At 45.7% G+C, this 18,190-nt stretch overlaps 1 protein-coding gene across 1 annotated transcript; it reads right to left on the minus strand.

Annotated features, from left to right (window-relative positions):
• Positions 1-332: 332 nt before the first annotated feature.
• On the minus strand, positions 333-10,241 carry HPX (hemopexin; the record flags this gene model as incomplete). The annotated part of the gene is made up of 10 exons (XM_080710331.1): positions 333-592; positions 723-885; positions 968-1,098; positions 5,653-5,790; positions 6,019-6,231; positions 6,885-7,038; positions 9,492-9,613; positions 9,789-9,860; positions 9,964-10,025; positions 10,159-10,241. 10 exons carry the CDS (start codon positions 10,239-10,241, stop codon positions 333-335), a joined length of 1,398 nt encoding a protein of 465 aa, XP_080566457.1.
• Positions 10,242-18,190: the final 7,949 nt, after the last annotated feature.

Below are 18,190 nucleotides of genomic sequence, written 5' to 3' on the forward strand. Positions count from 1 at the left end.
GGAGGAAAGGAAGAGGAGGAGGAGGAGAGGAGGAGGAAGAGGAGGAAAAAAAGGAGGAGGAAGAGGAGGAGGAGAAGTAAGAGGAGGAAGGGAAGAAAAGAGATTGTTCCATATACAGGGAAGGAGGAGGGGAGAAGGGTTTGGGTGCAGAGGGAAACACACCAAGAGATGTTGTATGCATATATGAATGTATCACTTTGAATTTCATTATAATGTAGAACTACAACACACCAATAAAATAAAATAAAAATAAATATTAAAAGAGAGTGAGATTGTCCCCATGTTTCAATCTGGTTTTATTGGGAGAAACATGGGGCAGCGGGGCTGGTCTCTCAATGGCTACAACCCAGGAGGCTGCTCACAGCCTGGGGCTGGGGAAGGGTCTTGGCTGCACTCAATTTCTCCACATCACTATAGCAGTACAAATTGGGGCCATGGATGATGTACAAGCCAGGACCACTGGCGGAACATGAGTGGGGCCCTAGGGACTTTTCTATACACAGGGCCCCGTCAATCTTCTCATGGGCCCAAGGAAGCTCTGTCCATGTGGCTTGAGCTCCTGACTTCAGGTCCAGCCACCACAGTCGCCGTCCTAGAAAGAAGATACCAAAATAATGTGGCTTCCATGTCATGAGGATCCTAACTTAGCCCTCCTCATGCCCTAGAAGGGATCTATGCCATAGAAAGAATAAGTCGCCATTTAGGACCCAGAAGCCCCTCACCTGCTGTGATGTAAAGCCGAGAAGACCCAGGACAGGTAAAGGCTGCATCTACAGCCTCAAGGCTGAACCCAGGAGGGCTCCCAAGTTCCTTCTCCAGACGTTTTGGATAACCACTGACGAGGGGAGAGCCTCCCTTTGTCAGGAAGACATATATCTGGGAGCCCTGGAGGACAGAGAGCAGTCATCAACATAAAGCTGGGTATTCTTGCCCGAGTTCCCACCTAACCCTCTCTCCCAACACACACCTGGATCAGGTAGAGTTTATCCTCCCAGGAGAAGGCAGCATCCACTGTTGAAGGGCCCTGGGGCCACTGATGCACAATGGGCCAGCTGTGCCACCCATCCTGGCTGGTGTCCAGACGCCAGTAGTGGGACCCTGTGGGGTGTCAGAGATAGCTCCAGAGCTGGCCCACGTAGCACAGAGGCCAGCGGCGGGTGCAGGGACAATTCAGGAGGGGTGCAGAGTACCTTTAGAGTAGAAGGAAGGAAGAGGCCAGGGGAGAGGGAGAAGAGGAGCAGGACAGTCAGCAACGTGGAGAGCAGTGGCCCAGTTAGAACTAGAGTCCGTGGAGAACTGAAGAGAGGCAAGCATGGAGGGCAGTGGCCAAGCTTCCAGGGAAGGCTGGGTGTGAGGCTGGCAGAGGCTCCTGCACATCTAAGGTGTGCACGCGCAGAGACGTGGTTATAGGTAATGAGATATAGTGGCCAGAAGTTAAAAGGAAAGCACCAGGCACGCTTCCACTGAGTGTTCCCTGATCCCTGCAAGGTGGTGAGAGAGGGAGGAAGTCACCAGGATGGGATTCCACACTGTGTCTCTCCTTTTCATAAACACCATTTTTTTTTTTTTTTGGTGGTACTGGGGTTCCTGGAAGCCCTTCTACCTCTGGGCTACATTCCCAGACCTATTTTTACATTTTTATTTGGAAACAGGGTCTCCTAAGCCAGCGTGCGCGGCTGGCTTAGAACCTGTGCGATCCTCCTGTCTCTGCCTCCCAAGCGCGGGGATTACAAGCATGCACCACCATGCCCGGCAAACACCATTTTTTTTTGTACTGGTGATTGAACTCAGGGGCATTCTACCCCTGAGCTGTACCCCCAGCCCTATTTTATTTTATTTATTTATTTTGAAGCACAATTTCACTGAGTAGTGAGGCTGGCCTAGAACCTGTGATCCTTCTGTCTCAGCCTCCCAAGTACTGGGATTACAAGTGTGCACCATTACACCCGGGTGCCAGCCTGTTCTTTAAAAAATAAATCAGAGTTAGGCGTGGTGGTACAAACCTGCAATCCCAGTACTTGGGAGGCTGAGATAGGAAGATTGCAGGTTCCAGGCCAGACTCAGCAATTTAATGAGACTGTCAACAAATTAGAGACACCGTGTTTCAGGAAGGAGGGAAGGAAGGAAGGAAGGAAGGAAGGAAGGAAAGGAGGAAGGGAGGGAAAGAGAGAAAAGGATGGCATTTGGGTATAGCAAATAAAAATAAGCCAGAATATATCACGGCCCTGCTCAAGACCATCTCTTGGCTTTGTTTTGCAGCTGCAAATTCTTACCAGGCCTATGTAATCTAGCCTGGCCTCACTCTCAAAACCACCCACCTTCTTCTCTGGTTTCAGTACATTAGCCTTCTTTCTTGATTCCTTCTTGCTGTTCTTTGCAAAATATGCCTCTCTAGAACGCATTTATCTCTGCCCGTGTGTGCATTTATCTCTCCCCATGTGTGTGTGTGTGTGTGTGTGTGTGTGTGTGTGTGTGTGTGTGTTTCACTGGGATTGAACCCAGGGGCTTTCTATCTCAGAGCTCTGTGTGACTAATGCCTTCTCATCACTGAGTTAGTAGGTCAAAACTCATTTATTCAGAAGAATCTCCTTATTTTCCTCATTTCTATCCCTTTAACCTGTCTTATTTTATTTCATAGATCTTAATACTATGTGAAAGTATTCTCCTTTCTCTTTCTTACCACCATTTCTCCCTCTAATGATTTTATTTATTTGTTTATTTATTTACTTATTTTGGATTAAACTCAGGGGCACTCACTGTACTACCAACGTATGTCCACAAACCAACCTTCCTTCCTTCCTTCCATATCTCTTTCTTTCTTTCTTTCTTTCTTTCTTTCTTTCTTTCTTTCTTTTGTTGTATTAGGGATCGAACCCAGGGGCATTATACCTCCAAGCTGCACCCCCAACCCTATTTTTTATTCTTTATTTAGAAACAGGGTCTCAGAGGGCTGCAGAGGGCCTCACTACGTAGCTGAGGCTGGTAGTGAAACTACAATCCTCCTGTCTCAGTCTCCCAAGTACTGGGATTATAAGTGCACGCCACCACGCCTGGCTCAACCCTTTTTATTTTGAAACAAGGTCTCCCTAAGTTACCCAGGCTGGCCTTGCATGTGCAATCCTCCTGCCTTGGCCTCTTGAGTAGCTGGGATTACAGGCATGGTACGCCACCACGCCCAGCTCCCTCTAATAGCTTTATCAGGGCAGATGTCTTGTCTCCCATGTTTACTATTCTGTCCCTGTCCCTAGAACCATGCCCAGTGCCTCGTGACTCCTCAGTAAACACCTGTTGAGTAAATGCCTGATGTACTTGTTAAAGTTCTCTTCATATATATGAACTGAGAATACAGTGGTGATGGACATATTTGCCTCCTCCTGCTATAGCTACCCTGTTAGGGGTTCCTATTATTTATTTTGTAATGCCAGAGAAATATTTAATTGAGGGCCTTTTGCATGCTAGGTAAGCACTAAGGTATATCCCTAGACCTCAGGGCTTCTATTTTGAGAACCAGAGCTGTGTTGCTCTTTGGGTAGAGAAATAAATAAAGAGCCCAAATCCACCTATTTCCAATATACAGGCTGACCTGCAACCACTTTAATGTGGTCTGGCATGAAAATATGGCCTGGGGCCGGGTGTGGTGACGCAGGTTTGTAATCCCCGTGCCTGGGAGACAGAGACAGGAGGATGGCACAGGTTCGAAGCCAGCCGCGCTGGCTTAAGAAACCCTGTTTCCAAATAAAAATATAACATAGGTCTGGGAGTGTAGCCCGGAGGTAGAAGGGCTTCCAGAAACCCCGGTACCACCAAAAAAAAAAAAAAAAAGAAGAAAGGAAAAGAAAGAAAATATGGCCTGGGCCATTTAGAGCCCCTTTTAAAATCCAACCAAGAAAAGAAACAACTGAGGGAGTTGTCAGTCAGGTCTGAGGCTGAAAAATGATAAAGTAGCGAGAAGGTGGAGAAGACACAGTGGTCTGTGTACAAGCAAAAGCTGTGAGGAGCAGGGGGAGTGAACAAGAAGCTCTGGGGGAGAAAAAGGAAAGACTTAGAGGAAGATGATGAGCCTCAGGCTGAGTCGCTAGGACATCTTGGTGTGTCCACCAACACAGTGTGCTCTCACCTCAGCTGGGTATTTTTAACCTAATGATGTTCTCTTTGTGGCTGTGTGCCTTCTCAACAGCTATAGAACACATATGATACTTTTCTGTGGGTCTATGGTATGAGGGATTGAACTCAGGGGCATTTTACCTCTGAACTACACACTCAACCCTATTGTATTCTTTATTTCAGAACATGGGCTCGAAAAATTGCTGAGGACCTTGCTAAGTATCTAGGCTGGCCATAAACCTGTGATCCTCCTGTCTTAGCTGCCCAAGTACTGGTATTACAGGTGTGCACCACCATGCCTAGCTTATATGATACTTTACATTTAATTCAGCTGTAATCTCTTTATAGTCCTATGGCCTTGAAGTTCAGTGATCTCTGCACAGTTGAGTGTTCTGCCTCTACTTCTACATGGTTCCTGTGGCCCTGTGTTCTCAGGCACTCTTCCCTACACACACACACACACACACACACACACACACACACACACACTCACACTCACACACATACACTTGTCTATGTATCCTCCAGTAGTTCTATGCTCTGACCATAGATGCATGTTCTCCTGATACTTGTCTGTTCTTACAATGGAACATGCTCTCTTTAGTTTGGTATGGTCACCTCATGTGTGTGTTTTCTTCCATTTCTGTGTTCTCATGACTGCATTTCTGCTGAGGGGAGAGGCTCTCCATATGAACTTGGTAATCTGAAATTATCAGATTCATCCAGGAGTTAGGAACAAAAAAATTTTCTCTTTCCTATGTTCTCACCACTTACCCACTTTTATATCTGATCATACAGATATCTTGGGTTGAGTGTAACATGGTTGTTTACCCCTCTCTTGGACATGTTCTCAAGTGTAGAACATGATTCATCAATCACTAATTGATGTGACTTAATCCCAGAATGTTCCCAGGTATTATTAGATGGCATTTTTTTTTTTTACCAACAAACGCCCCAGGCTAAGAGACATGTATCTCCACTGGACACGCTGAGAAGAAAAGTCCTTGAAGCCCATTTTAGAGGTCTAGGGCACCCAACACTTCTTGGCTGGTTCTCAGCATTATTAACATCTCATCCCAGGTGATGCTGAGCCCAGAGACTTGATATAGGAACTAGGCAGCTGGGAAAAGAAAGTGCTTCTAAAGATCAATTCAGGGGGAACCAGAATACTCAGAAGTATATACAAGAGCCAAAGAATACACAGAAACATGGGAAGGTGCAGAGAGCACAAGAGCCTGAGGGCTCCGCACGGCATCAGTCAGAGAATACATGAGGAGTCAAGGGGCCCAGAGAGGTCCACAGAGGGCACAGGGAGCGGGCATCTACTTACTCAGAGGCAGACAAGTGGACAAAGTTAGAGACCTGGGCAATGAAAGGCAAAGTTTAGAAACTCACATCAGAGGAGACAAGGATGCAAAAGGACTTGCTACAGCGGAGGACAGAGGGGACAAGATACAGGGCCTAGTGATGAAACAGGAAATGCATCAGAGACAAAAGGCACGAGTGAAGAGATGGGAGGACAGAGAGGGGAGTGGGGGGACCTCTCACCGCTGAAGGCGTAGGTGGCACCATGGTTGTCAGATATCAGTGCAGACAAGACTAGATCTGGTCTACAGCGCGTATACTCGAGACCATGATGGGTGCCATTCCCGGGTCTAGTTCCATTCCTGTGTCTATGACCATGACCTAGGGGGAGAAGAGGGCAAAGGGAACACAGAGAGAGGCCAGAGGTCAGAGAGGGCTCTGAGGGGAGAGAGGGCTGGGGTTAATAGGAATGTGGGTTCCCCCACAGGAGGACAATGGGAAGAGCCAGCATGACAGGGTGGTGTTAGGGTGGGAGCTGCGCCCCCAGGATTCACAACTCAGGAAAGGTGGACAAATTGTAGCAGGTTCTTGGGGCTGGGGCTCTCTTACCTCTTCCAGGGCAGGCTATGAAATAGTCTCGGGCATCCAGAGGGTATCTGGGAGGCACCTCTCCCGTGACCGGGTTGAAGCGGATGAACTGGTTACCCTGGAAGCAGTAGTAGCGGCCAAGCCACCGGAGGGCAGCAGTGCAGTTCCCAACAGCCGGCCAGGACCGCTCCTTTATGTTTCCCGTAGCCAAGTCCCAGAACCACTCGCGGTCACCTTTGTGCAGTAAATCAACAGGCTCTGAGTGAGGCCGGGCATGCCCTCCCTTGTGCTAGCACTGGGGGCCAGAGCTGGTTAGACGCCACTGGCTACGCGGTGCTCATGACAGTTGAGAATGATCACACAGCAAAGTTCAGCAGCAAGGTGCACGTGATCAGCTCAGCAATAGGGAACGTCAGAGAAAACTTCTCAAGGGAAGAAGATAAACTGAAACCTGAAGTAGGAGATGCAAGACAGACAAAATGGGGAGATAGAACTCTACAGAGAGATAAGAGACTGAGGCATGAAAGACGTTGAATGCAGAAGGAACAGTGTCCAGAGCTCAGTATTCAAGATAAGGGTATGAGAAGAGTCAAAGCTGGGGTCAGTAGGGGTTTGGGCATGGAAGAGTCATGAAACTAAAGAGCGTAGCTGTGTTCTAGGGTCATGGGGAATAATGAAGAACTTTTAGCAGAATTATGCCCAGTTACCTCCACCAGGATGACTTCCTCTTCTTCCACTATTTGACCTCTAGACCACAACAGGCTTCCCTATTTCCCTTCCTTACACAGCCACACCGAGGTTCCACTGTCATCGTCACTGTCAGCACTATGACCCATCACCACCAACCCACCACTACTCCTGGCTCTTGGGCTCCAGCCCACGCTGACCTTGGAAGAATAGGATGCCTTCATCTTGGCACTCCCCACGGTGACATTCCACAGCGGCGTCCACTGGGGAGGGGATCCCAGGAAACTCGTCTTGGAGAAGCTTTGGATAGCCTTTCTCCTTCTTCTCAGGAGGGTACACCCAGACTTTGTCCCCCTGCATTCAAAAGCACTCTGTTTTTAACAGTGCACTCCCACATACTACCACTTGGCAATCACTCAAATTGTTGGTCTATTTTACCTACACAGTATTCCCTGGAAGCCCCACATACTTTCAGTCCACCTGCGGGCAACAATATGTTGCCCCTTGCACGACATATTCCCTAATTGTGTGTGTGTGTGTGGTGCTGGGGATTGAACCCAGGGGCATTCTACCTCCAAGCTACACCCCCAGCCCGATTTTTTTATTCTTCATTTTGAAACAGAGTCTCACAAAATTGCAGAGGGCCTCATTAAGTAGTTGAGGCTGGCTGCGAATATGTGATTCTCCTGTCTCAGCCTCCCAAATACTGGGATGATAAGTGTGCACTACCATGTCTGGCTTATATTTCCTAATTTTGTGCAGTCACTATTACCATACACATAGCCCTATTACTATAATACATCTGGCTACATATATCCCGACACTCCTTTGGCACACTTAAGAACAACATGATCAGTTTTGGCAAATGCATCCACGAGTTGTCATTCTGAAATCACCCATGCATTTATATATCCATTTGTTCACTTATTTATGCATATATTCAAGAAACAATTATGCCAGGCATGGTGGCACATGCGTCTATAATCCCAGTACTTGGGAGGCTGAAATAGGAAAATCTCAGGTTGATAACCAGCCTCAGCAATTTAGTGAGGCACTCTGCAACTTAGTGAGAACATATTTCAAAATAAAATAATAAAATAGGGCTGTATGTATAATTTGGATGCGGAACACCCCTGGCTGGGTACAATCTCCAGTGCCCCACACAAAAAATAGAAAAGAAAAAATAAAGAAAGAAAGAAAGAAAGAAAGAAAGAAAGAAAGAAAGAAAGAGAGAGAGAGAAAGAGAGAGAGAGAATATTATTAAATGACCATTATATTCCATATATTGTATTGTGAGAGGCACTGGCTGGGGGTTAAGGGATGACAAGATTCTACCTTTGACTTAATGGAGTTCACTGTACCAAAGCAGAGATCATTTCTACAACCCTACCTATGTAATAACCACAGTGAAAAGCATGCAAAGTTTAGGGGAATGTCTAAGTCTGCCTAGAAAAGTCCTGGGGTTCACAGCAGACAGGAAGCATTAGGCCACAAGTTGAAAAAATAAGCAGGAATTTTCCAGGTGGACAAGTAAGGAGAGTGTTACCAGCAGAGGGAGCAGCAGGCAGAGCCCAAACACACTGTGCTCAATAATCTTTATGCAATCTCCTGTGGCTGACACACTGTGGGCATGCCGAGGGAGGAGACAACCAAGGGCCAAGTTCATGAAACCCATGTGCACTGGGACAGCAGTAACCAGGCACGTGGTGGAGCCTCTACTGAAACAGGGAACCCAGGAGGAAGGCTGGTCCATAAGGAAGATCCTAAATTCAGTCTGGAGAACGCTGGAAGTAAGGTGCCTGTGGAACGTCTTCTGCCAGGGAGTTGGTGAGAGTGTCTGGAGCTCAGAAGAGGGATCCAGATCCACTGTCCACGGCGTGGAGAGTCTTCAGAGCCAAGGCAATGATTGAGAGTGCTAGGAGTGACTCTCCAAGGAACATCTTGGGACTGGCTGAGGATGGGGCATTTTAGAAGAGAGGGGAAAGAGACGGGAGGGAAAACAAAGCCCCAACCACACAGCCCCTTTGGTAAGTTCAAAGGACTTGGTGAGTGCGGTAGTCTGTACTTCATTCTTCACTCAGTCCCTTGGCTGGGAACAACCTGCCCTGCTACATGAAGACAGCCCGATATAGGATGGCGGAGTAAGGGGAGTCCGATATAGGAGTCGCAGTAAGGGGAGGATGGCCAATGGCGTTATTTGTAGTAGAACCAGCCAGAACTTAAGCATAAGGCTGAATAATAGCTACTGGCAGTTGTACCTTCCAGGAGGTATAATACTCCCTTAGCCAGAGCTACTTTGGGGAAAGAAGGCCCAGGGGAAGCACATTTGGTAGCTTTTGGTATGGGCTCTGCTCTAGTTTGAATGTGTCTCCCAGGCTCACCCCCTCCCCTCTCAGCAGTGTTGGAGGTGGAGCCTAAAGGTGGAGGTGAGTAGGTCACCACGGCTCTGGGCTCCTGAATGCATTCGTGTTATTGCCACATTGGTATGACAATAGGAACAGGCAAGCCATCACAAGCGTGGGTTGTTATAAAAGCAAGCTGGAACCCCTCCTGCCCTCTTGCTCTTGCTCTTGGACTTTCTGCCATGCTGTGACTCAGCACAAATTCCCTTACCAGATTCAGGCACCATGCTGTTGGACTTCCCAGACTCCAGAACCATGAGCCAAATGAATTTGTTTGTTAAAATTATCTAGTTTCATGTACTCTGTTATAGCAGCAGAAAATGAACCAATGAACCAGGCTCCATGCTAGGACCACTTGAAGGAGGTTCCCTGTCTTGCCCACCCCTCGCCTTGACCCAGTAGTACCTTGATGAGGAAGACACTGTTGTAACCATGTCGGAATGCAGCATCAACTGGGCTGGGGAAGTTCTTCCACCTCTCTGAGATTAACTCCCGGTCCCATTTGTGACCCTTCCACACGAACTCCCCTGAAAAACCCACAGTCACGGAGGGGTCCAGAACAAACCTTTGGCCTACTGAGATAGTTACAGAGATGCTGCCGCTGATACCCTCAGATCTTCCTAAGGCCTTCCAGATAGAGATCTCCTCTGTAAAGTGGACCAAGTCTGAGGCCCCCAGAGCTCCAACCCCAGCCCTTCCTACCTTTAAAAAACAGCATGGTTCCATTGTCATCCAGAGTGGTAGCATCAAAGCCCCAGCCATCCGAGCAGTACTCTGGGATGGAAGGAGGGAGAGAGCAAGATACAAAACCAGTAAGATGATATAATGCAGAGATACAACCAGACACAGAGACAAACCTGGGGAGCTGTGTACTCACCACTCACATCTGGGTCTGGCTTGGCCGTGCTCCCACCTTCAGCATCCCCATGGCTGCTAGTCCTACAGAGAACACAGAGCTCTGGGCCTACTGGGACCACTTTTTCTCCTCAGCTCTTGACCCAGGCCTAATGCAGGTCCTATCTTACCCACACCCAGCCTCTCTTTCTCCTTCCCTAGTCCCAGCTTTACTCACGGAGGGATAGGAGTGGCAATGGCCAGAGACCAGCACAGGCCAAACAACCCCAATGCAGCTGGTGCTCCCAGTACCCTAGCCATGCTGAGATGGAAAGGCCACAGAGCAGATCTGGGCACTGGGTTGGACTTCTTATATAGAGATGGCAGCAACACCACCCCCATTCCAACCCTACTGGAAGTGAACTGTCTCCCAGTATTATCCCAATATTGACTTATTACATCACTGCAAATAAGGTCAGAGTCTGAACAAAAATCTGAGCCCAAGTGTCCCCCTTCCCGGAAGGAACCCCCATCTACCTTCAGCAAGTAACCAGCCAAGGCCGCTGATGTCTAGCCATGACTCTCATAACACTGGCAATGGGTCTAGGTACTTGTAAATCAGGGAAGAGAGCAGATTAAGGATCACCTTTCCATGACTGAGTTTATCTCTACAGCATAGGAGGAGAGAAGAGGACAGAACTAATATCTTTTGTACTAAGTGTCAAGCCCTACTCAGTTAAAACCATAAGGCAACTGAAGAGACAGCTACTTATTATGTGCTTAGTAATCACACACTTAACTAGAAATACTCAAGAACAGCCTTTTTCAAACTCTATCAGGGGCTCTTCTTGGGTATCCCCAAGCCTTTTCAACAGCTTTACCTTTGGACAAATGATTTTTTTAATTTATTTTTATTTTTTTTTATTGAACATAAATGGTATACATTTAAACTAGACTTGATGTCTGCTCCCCCCTCCCGCCCCTGTTTTCCCTTCCCCCCTCCCAACAATGATTGTCCCGGGTAACCATGCTATATTCATAATTTTACACATATTCGGATGTGGACCCTCATTAATCAAGTTCAGACTTCCTCCTCCTCTATGTTTCCATTCTAGCTTTGCTGGTATTTCCCCTCCATTATCTGGAGTCCCACTGGTATCCTCTGTGTTCCCTAGTTTAGGCATATTAGAGGAAACATATGTACCTTCTCCTTCTGTGCTTGGCTGGTCTCACTTAACATAATGCTCTCCAGGACTTTCCATCTTCTTGCAAATGGTATGATTTTGTTCTTCTTTATGGCTGAGTAGAATTCCACTGTGTATATTTCCCAGAGTTTTGCCATCCATTCATCTGTTGATGGGGACCTGGGTTGGTTCCATATTTTGGCTATTACGAATTGTGCTGCTATGAACATAGGTATGCATATGTTGCTATAGTTCGCTGAATTCAACCCTTTTGAAAAAATACCCAGGAGTGGTAGAGCTGGATCGTATGGTGGATCTATTCCTAGCTTTCTTAGGAATCTCCACACAGATCTCCATAGTGGCTGAACTAGTTTGCACTCCCACCAACAGTGTAAAAGAGTTCCTCTTTCCCCACATTCTCACCAGCATTTGTTGTTGTTTGATTTCTTTATGCTTGCTACTCTGACTGGGGTTATATGGAATCTCAGTGTAGTTTTGATTTGCATCTCCCTGATGGCCAATGATGTAGAACATCTTTTCATGTATCTATTGGCCCTTTGTATCTCTTCTTTTGTGAAGTGTCTATTTAGTTCATTTGCCCATTTCTTGATTGGGTTGTTTGTTTTGCTAGTGTAGAGTCTTTTGAGCTCTTTGTATATTCTGGATATTAGTCACCTATCAGAGTGGTGGCTGGTAAAGATCTTTTCCCATTCTGTAGGCTTCCTCTTTAAGTTATTGATGGTTCCTTTGATGAGAAGAACCTTTTAAGTTTGATGCTATCCCACTTGTTAATTCTTGCTTTAATTTCCTGAGCTTTGGAGGTTTTGTTGAGAAAGTTACTGCCTGTGCCAATATGTTGTAGTGTTGAACCTATGCTTTCCTCTACTAACTTCACAGTTTCAGGTCTAATTTCTAAGTCTTTGATCCATCTTGACTTGATTCCTGTGCATGGTGAGATATAGGGGTTTAGATTCATCTTTTACAAATGGGTAGCCAGTTTTCCCAGCACCATTTGTTGAAAAGGCTGCCTTTTCTCCAGCATATGAGTTTGGCCCCTTTGTCAAAGATTAATTGACTAAAGATGTGTGGGTTTGTTTCTGTATCTTCTATTCTAATCCACTGGTCAGTATATCTGTTATTGTGCCCGTACCATGCTGTTTTTACTACTATTGCTCTATAGTATAATTTGAAGTCCGGGATTGTGATGCCTCCTGCATGTTTCTTATTGCTGAGAATTGCTTTGGCTATTCTGGGTCTTTTCTTTCTCCATATAAAGTACATGATTAATTTTTCTAGGTCTCTGAAGAATGTCGCTGGTATTTTAATGGGAATTGCATTGAATCTATAGATCAATTTTGGCAGAATGGCCATTTTGATGATATTTATTCTGCCTATCCATGAGCACGGGAGATCTTTCCATCTTCCAAGGTCTTCTTCAATTTCTTTCTTTAATGTTTTATAGTTTTTGTTGCAGAGGTCTTTCACATCTTGGGTTAGGTTTATTCCTAGATATTTTATTGGTTTTGAGGTTATAGTGAATGGAATTGTTTTCTTTGTTTCTTTCATTTTGGATTCATTGTTGGCGTAAAGAAAAGCCACTGATTTCTTTAGGTTGATTTTGCATCCTGCAACTTTGCTGAATTTGTCAATCAGCTCCAGAAGTCTTTTGGTTGAGTTCTTTGGGTTTTCCAGATAAAGGATCATGTCATCTGCAAAAAAGGATAATTTTAATTCCTCTCTTCCTATGTGAATTCCTTTGATTTCCTTCTCTTGTCTTATTGCTGCAGCAAGAGTCTCAAGGACTATATTGAAAAGAAATGGTGATAGTGGGCATCCTTGTCTTGTTCCTGACTTTAGAGGAAATTCTTGCAGTTTTTCCCCATTGTTGGCTTTGGGTTTACATATATTGCCTTAATGATATTGAAGTACATTCCTTCTATCCCAATTTTCTGCAGTGTTTTTAACATAAATGGGTGTTGGATTTTGTCAAATGCTTTTTCAGCATCTATTGCTATGATGATGTGGTTTTTGTTCTTGGTTCTATTTATGTGGTGAATAACATGTATTGATTTGCGTATATTGAACCAGCCTTGTTTTTCTGGGATGAAACCAACTTGATCATGATGTATTATTCTCTTGATATAATTTTGAATGCGCATAGCTAGTATTTAGAATTTTTGCATCTATGTTCATTAAGGATATTGGTCTATAGTTTTCCTTTCTTGAAGTATCTTTATTTGGTTTGGGGATTCATGTGATACTGGCCTCATAGAAGGAATTTGGGAGAGTTCCATCTCTTTCAATTTCCCGGAACGAGTTATCAGGGGCTCTTTTTGGGTATCCCCAAGCCTTTTCAACAGCTTTACTTTTGGACAAATTATTTAAAGGGACAATAATGATTCACCATTTCCAAATGTCCGGGCCTCATGCCCAGCTCAGCCCAGCCCAGCCCCCGCCAGCAAAGAACATTACAAAAATTGCCAGGAAGGGAAGAGCAGACAGTAATGGGGTGTCTCCCCTCCAAAGGGCACTAGCAGTACTAGTGATTAGTCTTTCTTAATAGTTTCCACCTAAGGGGGAAATCCCCTATTGACAACATCACAGAACAAGCAGAACTGTAACTGAGGTTTCACAATATTTAGAACTGATTTCCGCTTAAATGCTATCTTCTTGGTAAAGGTTTTCTTGACCACCGTGTCTAACCATTTAATACTTTTGCTTGTTTCCTTTATGTCATTTACTAAAACTTGAAATGTTTTCGTCTGTCTACTTAGTTGGTTGCTTTCTATTGTTTCTGTTGGTGTTTGGAGTTTTTTGTGGTGCTGGGAATTGATCCCAGAGAGTTACACATGCTAGTCAACGCTTTACCACTTAGTCACACCCCCAGCCCAGTTTTTGTATTTTGCTTTGCTTTGCTCATTTTGTTTTGGTTAGGTTTTTTCTTGTTTGCCATTATATCCCTGCCACCTAAAATGTCATATAATAGTTGGTCCATATGAAGACAATGAATGGAAAAAATACATTTCAAGTACTGTCTAGTGTTGCCAGTGTAACGATTTTCCCTCTTTGGGGGCAGGTATTATATTAGTGTAAAAAGAGTATGCTGTCATAGCAGGAATATTGAAATCTAGGGATCACAGATCCCCTTATCACCAACTCTGTATCTTATAGTCCCAGTCCTGCATCTCTCTCCTTTCTGGGAGCTTGCCTGTCATCTCCAGTACCTACTATCCTTAGTACTCCTTGGAACCATTTCCAAAGCCCGCCTCCCTGCCATTTGAGATTTGGCTGCTGTGTCATAAGAGAATTGCAGGTAGAATCGGCTTTGGGCCAGGCTGAGGTTCCCAATTCCCTGTTCCCTACTTAAGCCTAAAACGGTCCTGATCATTCTCAGATGGCTCCTGACAGCTTCTATATAGCTTGAGCAAAAGACTGAGATCAATTTCTTTCTTTTGTTCCTTCCATCTGTGCTGGGGATTGAACGGAGGGCCTGTGCATGCCACACACATGCTCTACTACTGAACCACAGGCCTGATCTCACAGCCTCTGCTCTGAAATCTCTTTTCTACTCTGCAAAGATTCCTCCCAACATAAAAGCAAAGATTTCTGGGACCTTGGAACATGTCACTGGGCCTCTGCCATCTGGTTCAATGTCTTCTCCTGAATCACAAATGAAAACATACTATTAACATCATTGCCTCTTCGTAGGTCAGTGGGCAAAGCTGGAGTCCCTGGGTGGTGATGGCATCTCCCATGATATCCTGAAATATGACACCCACCGGAGGTGCAGGCATCTCTGGCTGCACCTGTTCCCCCTTAGCTGCTGGGCACTGGGAGCTGCTACTCCTAGACTCTCCCTCACTTTTGCTTTCCTTCATGGCTTCAGAAACTTAATACAACTTTCCTGGGACCCCTCAGTGGCCCTCCATCATCAGTCTTCTCACCAATTTGATTCCAGCTGCCAAAGCCCTTTCCACATGTCCTATAGGCTTTGCTGAGCCTGCCCAGGGAGATGAACACTCGAGCCATAAACACTCTCCGGAAAACATAGTCACTCTTCAACAGTCCTATCACTGACTTGCTAGTCCAGGGCCCAGTCTCCAGCTAGCCTAGCATGGCTACAGCACACACACTGGATGACAGTCTTTCAGGCTGGCCTCTTCTTACCTACTCAGATCTGGTCCTGTCACAACACCGCTGGACCCATCTATTCCAGACACGTGTTTCATGGCCTCTTCTCCCCTTGTCTCCTAATTCACTTGTCTACCACGGGATGGCTTAGATCAGATCCTCCATGGACTAGGCCACAGTCTTCTGCACACCGGCAGGCCATATTGAAGCTCAAATGCAAGGCAGAGGCTGAGAGGTAGAGGTCTGGGTCCATTTGTAAGCCCAGGGCTGTGGGTATGTTGGCCGCCCCGGTGCTGGTCACAGGGCACAAAGCAGCCCTTCGCAGGGTACCTAAAATATACCTCGCCTTGCTTTTATTCATCCCTTGCTGGAAGAGGTGGCTTCTGCTTGTTCTGAGCACTTCCAGTTCTCAGGCCTGGGCTGAGGAACTTGTCCATATTTGGGCCTGAGCACCCTCTGGAGGCCTCAGGAGCCAGTGCACCCCCACGCTTCAACCAAAGCCAAGAGCCCAGGAGTTTGTTCTGAGGACACTGGCTCTCCACAGCCTTCCTCCCTCACTCTGCGCAACCCTGGCTGTGTGGGCTTAGTGGTGCATCCCCTCCTGAGCTCCCTTCTCTTCCTCTCCAAGCCTCTGCTGCCCAGAGCAGGTTTTAGGGACCTCACTGCTTTGCTTGTTTTCCTTAGGAATTCAAACCCAGAGAAATTCAACTCTTATCTAGTATAGTCTTTTCAATACTCCTAATCAACAGCTTCCTGACATCCTCCCACAGGGGGTCTGAATGGTCATGGACAGGGCTTCCCTCTTGCATTACCAAGGGCCACATTTAAGCTGGACACTGACCCCCTGTCCCTTGGGATGGCTGTTGATCTGGGTTCTCTAACCTCAGCCATTTCTCCTGGGGTCCACTGAGGCCTGGGTGTGCTGGGCCTGGTGCCTGTGGCTGTGTACTCCAAAGCAGAGTCTTGGCTTCCCACTTCCCCAGTTAGAAGGCTTAGGAATAAAGCTGTAGGCAGCCACAAAGAGCGCACTGCTCCTAAATGAAGCCTCCAAAATGGTCATTTTCTGTTGTCCTGCTATAATGGACCTTCTGAAGAGTCTGGTCATGTTTCTCTGTAAATAAATAATAATTCACTATTGGGCACCTGTGTCTGGTACTGCACTAAGCATTTAATATAGATTATTTCATCATGCGCGCGTGTGTGTGTGTGTGTGTGTGTGTGTGTGTGTGTGTCTATCTGTGTGTCTACATTTGCTGTGGTTTGAATGCTTTTGTCCCCTCCACATTCATGTTCTGGAAGCTTAATCTCCAATGTGACAGTGTTGGGAGGTTAGGCGTAATAGTTGTTTAGGGTCCATGACTCTTTCAAAAGGGCTTAATGATATGGGTTTTCTCTTTTTTGCTCTCCAGCCCCACCAGACACATTTCCTACCGCCTTGACTTTGGGCTTCCCAGACTCTAGAACTGTGAGACATAAATTTCTTTACTTTATAAATTACTCACCCTGCAGGGATTTTGTTATAGCAGTACAAATAGACTAAGACGGTACTAATTAGTCCTATGTTATGAATGAAGAAACCAATGTTTGGTGTCTTAGCCAAATCACATTGTTAGCAAAGTGGTGGAGCCTTAATTTACGCCCTGACTGTCCTTGGGGCGTATTACTAACCCTAGGAAGGGGCGTGCTGGCAAATATCTAACAGCTGCTCTCTAGAGGGGAAATCCCCTGGTCTGTAACATTTGCTTGTTTCTGTGGTGTAAATACTATCACAGGTCATCAAGATACCAGTAAGACATCACCAAACCTGCAGTTGGGAAGAAACTCCACTGGTAATGCACTTCCATTTGACATTCCCCCGACACAATCCAGTAGCTATGAAAAGTCTCAGGGCACAGGTAAGAGTAAAATGTAGTGAAATAATCGGAAAGCCATGAGTTTTGAATATTGTTTAGTTGGTTTTTGTTTTGAGGAACTGGGGATTGAACCCAGGGGCATTCTACCTCCCAGCTATGCCTTCAGCCCTATTTTTTATTCTTTATTTTGAAACAGGGTCTAAGTTGTAGAGGGCCTTACTAAGTAGCTGAGACTGGCTATGAACCCAAGATCCTCCTGTCTCAGCCTCCCAAGTACTAGGATTACAAGGGTGTGCCACCACACCCAGCTATTCTTCAATTTTTAAAGAGTACCTTAAGAATTTTATTGGTGCAATATAATTATATGTCATCCTGCGACATATTCTTTAGTTTTAATAAAATGTATTTAATTTTAAGCTTGTAAAGTTTATATAAAATACATAGTTTAACTTTATAAAAGATATATTAAAAAATAGGGGCTGAGCTGGATGTGGTGGCGCATGCCTGTAATCTCGGTACTTGGATGGCTGAGACAGTGGGACCAAAGCTTTGAGATCAGCCTCAGAAACTTAGCAAGACCCTCAGTAACTTAGTAAGACCCTATTTCAAAATTTAAAAAAAATCCAAGCATGGTGACATATGCTAGTGATCCCAGTACTCGAGAGGCTGAGACAGAAGGATCACAGTTTGGAGCCAACCTCAGGAACTTAGCCAGACTCTCAGCAACTTATTTCTTTCCACAAATAAAATAAAATAAAATAAATAGGGATGGGTTTGTAGGTCAGAGGTAGAATGCCCTAGGGTTCATTTTGCGGCCTAGTGCCACAAAAATAAAAATAAACAATAAAAAAGCTGGCTTTCATTTTTTATATTTTACTGGTGCATTACAGTCTCACATCATAATGGAGTTTTGGTGATAGTGACTCACACGCACACAGCACTGGGGAGGCTTTCCCCCAGGTCTCCCCCAACAGACACAGGACATTAAGAGGCTAGCTCTGAACAACCAGATCTTCAAATCCCTGAAAGCTTGGCAGTCCACTCTGGTGAGCCAGTGTGAGCCAGCGCCAGTACCACTGCCCAGCACATGCCTCAGTGGACA

Source organism: Muscardinus avellanarius (assembly GCF_963383645.1).
Source record: "Muscardinus avellanarius genome assembly, chromosome: 1".
In the NCBI taxonomy this organism is placed as follows: domain Eukaryota; kingdom Metazoa; phylum Chordata; class Mammalia; order Rodentia; family Gliridae; genus Muscardinus; species Muscardinus avellanarius.